The sequence below is a fragment of the Melospiza melodia genome, unplaced genomic scaffold, assembly GCF_035770615.1.
Source record: "Melospiza melodia melodia isolate bMelMel2 unplaced genomic scaffold, bMelMel2.pri scaffold_46, whole genome shotgun sequence".
In the NCBI taxonomy this organism is placed as follows: domain Eukaryota; kingdom Metazoa; phylum Chordata; class Aves; order Passeriformes; family Passerellidae; genus Melospiza; species Melospiza melodia.
The window spans coordinates 3,372,287-3,376,522 of NW_026948783.1; the positions used below are offsets into that span (position 1 = coordinate 3,372,287).

Genomic DNA, 4,236 nt, shown 5'->3' on the forward strand with positions numbered 1-4,236 from the left:
AGAGTGGCTGGAGAGCAGCCAGGCAGAAAGGGACCTGCAGGGAGTGACAGACAGCAGGCTGGGCATGAGGCAGCAGTGTGCCCGGGTGGCCAAGAAGGCCAATGGCTCCTGGGCTGGATCAGGAATGGTGTGGCTAGCAGGAGCAGGGCTGCTGTGCCAACACTGATCTGCCCCCAGCTCTGCACACAGACATTGCTGCTGCAGCTCCAGAGAAGGGAACAAAAGGGCATCTATGCAAAAAAACTTGGCTGGGAGATCCCTGAGTTCCTTTAAAGCCACAAGAGCGCAGCCCCTCATTGACACAGTCTCTGGCCACAGGGAAGTTAGAGAGAAACAAAATGAGAAATGGCAAAAACAATGACATTCCTTTGTGGACAATATGAAAAACTAATACAAAGGAAAAAAAGAACAAACCACAACCAAAGCAACAAGAAGTATGAAAGATGTCTTTTAGTAGAAGTGATTGGCAGAAATTGGCCAGCATTTTAATGTTCCTGAATGCATCCAGCCATCAGTCTCCACACTGCAGCCTTGAGCTCCTGGTTCCTCAGGCTGTAGATCAGGGGGTTCAGGGCTGGAGGCACCACCGAGTACAGAACTGAAAGGGCCAGATCCAGGGATGGGGACGAGACTGAGGGGGGCTTCAGGTGAGCAAAGACACTAGTGCTGATGAACATGGAGATCACAGCCAGGTGAGGGAGGCAGGTGGAAAAGGCTTTGTGCCATCCCTGCTCAGAGGGGATCCTCAGCACAACCCTGAAGATCTGCACATAGGAGAAAACAATGAACACAAAACAACCCAAACCTAAACAGGAACTACCAACAATGAGCCCCAGTTTCCTCAGTTTGGACTGTGAGCAGGAGAGCTTGATGATCTGTGGGATTTCACAGAAGAACTGGCCCAGGGCATTGCCATGGCACAGGGGCAAGGAAAATGTATAGGCCATGAGTAGCAGAGCATTGAGAAAAGCACTGGCCCAGGCAGCTGCTGCCATGTGGGCACAAGCTCTGCTGCCCAGGAGGGTCCCGTAGTGCAGGGGTTTGCAGATGGACACGTAGCGGTCATAGCACATGATGGTCAGGAGGAAAAACTCTGCTGAGATGAAGAACAGAAAGAAAAAGAGCTGTGCAGCACATCCAGTATAGGAGATGTCCCTGGTGTCCCAGAGGGAATTGTGCATGGCTTTGGGGACAGTGGTGCAGATGGAGCCCAGGTCGCTGAGGGCCAGGTTGAGCAGGAAGAAGAACATGGGCGTGTGCAGGTGGTGGCCGCAGGCTACGGCGCTGATGATGAGGCCGTTGCCCAGGAGGGCAGCCAGGGAGATGCCCAGCAAGAGGCAGAAGTGCAAGAGCTGCAGCTGCCGTGTGTCTGCCAATGCCAGCAGGAGGAAGTGCCTGATGGAGCTGCTGTTGGACATTTGCTGGGGCTGCACATGGGGACCTGTTCATAGAGAAAAGGACAGTGACAAGTCAGGAGAGGCTGCTTGGAGCCAAACCTGGTCCATTCCCTGTAGACAGTCCCTACAGCTGGGACTCACTCACCCCCCTTCCTGCTCTGGGGGGAACCTTTGTCTGCAATCAGAGCACAGTCACACTCCCAGGTCACCCTGGGATAAACCAGCCCCTTCCCAGATAATAGGATCCCTGAATGTCTCACCCTCTCTAAAGGTGTCTGGATAAGGTCTCAGCCCCCCCTTCTGCCAAGGACACTCACGGCTCCCTTGGCAAACCCAACAGCATTTCCTCAGCTGTGGCACCTCTGCAGTTCCCCATGGGACATTCAGGGAACTCCCAGAGGCTCTGGCACAGATTTGCACCCAGGAGGGCAGCTCAGAGCTTGGAAGGGCACAGCAAGGAGATCCCCGGCTCTGCCCATGATGGGATCTCAGGGAGGGGGCTCAGCTCATTCCACTTTGCCATGGACTGCTTTGCCCACAGCCCCACAGGTGCCAGGGAAACTTGGACACCCCATTCCCATGGACAGCCCTGCCTGGCAGGAATGCCAAGGGCAGAGCCTGACTCAGCTGCTGCAAATGCCAGAACCTCCCTGAGAGCAGCAGATAACAGTGACAATATCAGGGCAGGGCAGAACCAAGAGAAGATGTTGTGGTGCTGTGCCTGAGAGGGCAGGGCAGAGACAGCCGGGCACTCAGGACAGTGTTCCCATGCCCAGCTGTGCCTGGCACCTCCCACTCACCAACCGGGCCCTCATCCTGCCCCAGCACTGCTCTCTTCAGCCCCCTCTCCTTCCCTGAGCATCTCCCTGGGCCTGCACATTCCCTCCTGAGAGGAGCCTTGTCCCTGCCAGCGCTCACAGAGCCCATCCCAGCCTGTGTGCCCTGGCCGGGGCCCTACAAAAACCTGCCTGTGTGCAGGGCCCTGGCTGGGGCAGGCTCTGTGTGCAGCTGGGCAAGGGCAGCTCAGGAGAGCCCTGCTGGGCCCTGCAGAGGTGATGCTGCTGCTGCCCAGGGCTGAGGAGTGGCTGAGGGCCTTTGGGAGGCTCCCAGCAGAGATACTGACCAGCTTAAGTCACAGTTCTGGAGTCTGTGTAAATGTTCAAACATTCCTTTGATGATCCTGTGTGTCCCTTTCAACTCAGAATGTTCTGTGATTCTGGGATTACAATTCCTGTTCTGCTTCTCTCATCCCCCTGTTGTCTATAATCCAAAGAGAAAAAAAAAAACAAAAAACAAACCCTTGCAGCAGTGTTAGAAGAGTAAAGTAAAGTAAAAGCCAGAAACTTATTGGAAGCTTCCAGGTTTCCCAGTGGGAAAGGGCACACCCACCTCCTGATTGCAACAATTTATTAAGGTTGATAATTAGGATATTTAACAGGAGCATCCAAAAGGAGATTCAGTTTCCCTAGTGTGGTGGTTTGACCAGGAAGAAGTGGGAATTCTGGGATGTTGTGGTCAAACCAATGGGTGCTTGGATTTTGATATTGGCACCTGGGGTAGCCAGGGGGTTTTAGGACACACCTCCGAGAACACCCAGGGGTTAAAAGCAGAGCTTCGGCCCTGGGAGGCTCTCTTGGGACTTTGAGGGACGCAGGTTGGAGCTCTCCCCTGTCCAGCCGCTGCTGCTGGGCGGGGGAGGGGCAGCCATGCGGTAGGCCTGGGTCTGGACAGAGATGGGAGTGAGGAGGCCTTGGAGGATGGAAGGGTGGAGAGCAACAAGAGACATCGGACAGCCATTCCCCCCCTCCCCCCCCCCTTTGGAGACAGACAGAGAGAGAGTGCAGCCTGTGTTACCTTGAAATTCAGTAAATATGTGCTGGCAGCAGGCAGCCCAGCTGAGGAGATGCGGGGGGAGGGGGTGCAGCCAGGAGTCCAGCTGCCTGGAGGAGTTTTTTAACCCTTTTTTTTTTGGACAATGAAAGCCTTACAGAACATTAACCCTTCCTAGACGAGTGATAAGAGTGGAGGAGGATGAAGGAAATGAACGAGTGATGGAGGTCTGGACCAGAGAGAGAGTGAGTGAGAGATGTTGAAAGAATGGAGAAGATGGAGTGGCATTTTATGCTGGACTCTTTTGTGTAGTCATGGACAGAGCCATGTTTCCATGTGATACAGAGACTGAGTCCAGGGGGAGAAATGTCCCAGAGCCAAAGAAGAGTCAGTGTGGGGACCCCTCGGCCCCAGGGGGTATATAAAATATGGGGGGGGACAGATGTCCCAGAGGTGAGAAGGTGAGATACTGTGCTTTTCTGGAACTGGACAAAGCATCCTTAAAAAAAGACAACCCTGGAAGCAGCCCTGATCCCTGTTCGGTGGTGAGAGCACCAGAAAAAGGACGGAAAAGGCTACCACGACACATGGAAGGACTCCCTCTCCTCTTGAGGAGTTGAAAGTTTGAGCAATCTAAAGGGTGGTGTTGGACCTAGAATTGGTGATTTTGGAGGATGTATTGTATTGGGAATTTAGGGGGGAGGAGGGGGAGAGTGTTTTTTTTGTGAGGTTTTCATTTTCCTCGTGTTTTTTTTCCTCTTTTGTGTGTAGTTTTGTAGTTTAGTAATTGTTTGTATGTAGCTTAGCTAATAAACTTTTCTGTATGTTGAAGTTGGAGCCTGCTTTGTTTATTCCTGGTCACATCTCGCAGCAGACACCGGGGAGAAGGTGTCCTCATGGGGGCTCTGGCTTTGCCAGGCCCAAACCATAACACCTAGTTACACACCCCTGGGTCATCCCATTGGAGTAGGTCCAAAGGCTTCTTTGCCTTCACTTTTTATAATGACTG

The 4,236-nt window shown here is 53.2% G+C and overlaps 1 protein-coding gene across 1 annotated transcript; it reads right to left on the reverse strand.

Moving 5' to 3' along the window:
• Window positions 1–485: 485 nt before the first annotated feature.
• Window positions 486–2,646, reverse strand: LOC134434690 (olfactory receptor 14J1-like). The gene is made up of 2 exons (XM_063183321.1): window positions 2,521–2,646; window positions 486–1,441 (listed from the first exon to the last, which is right to left on the reverse strand). Exon 2 carries the CDS (start codon window positions 1,416–1,418, stop codon window positions 486–488), a length of 933 nt encoding a protein of 310 aa, XP_063039391.1. The 5' UTR covers window positions 1,419–1,441; window positions 2,521–2,646.
• Between the last annotated feature and the right edge of the window lie 1,590 nt (window positions 2,647–4,236).

What these genes read in the sequence shown, in the direction of transcription:
- LOC134434690 (XM_063183321.1), bottom strand. Translation starts at nt 1,418, where the DNA reads ATGTCCAACAGCAGCTCCATCAGGCACTTCCTCCTGCTGGCATTGGCA.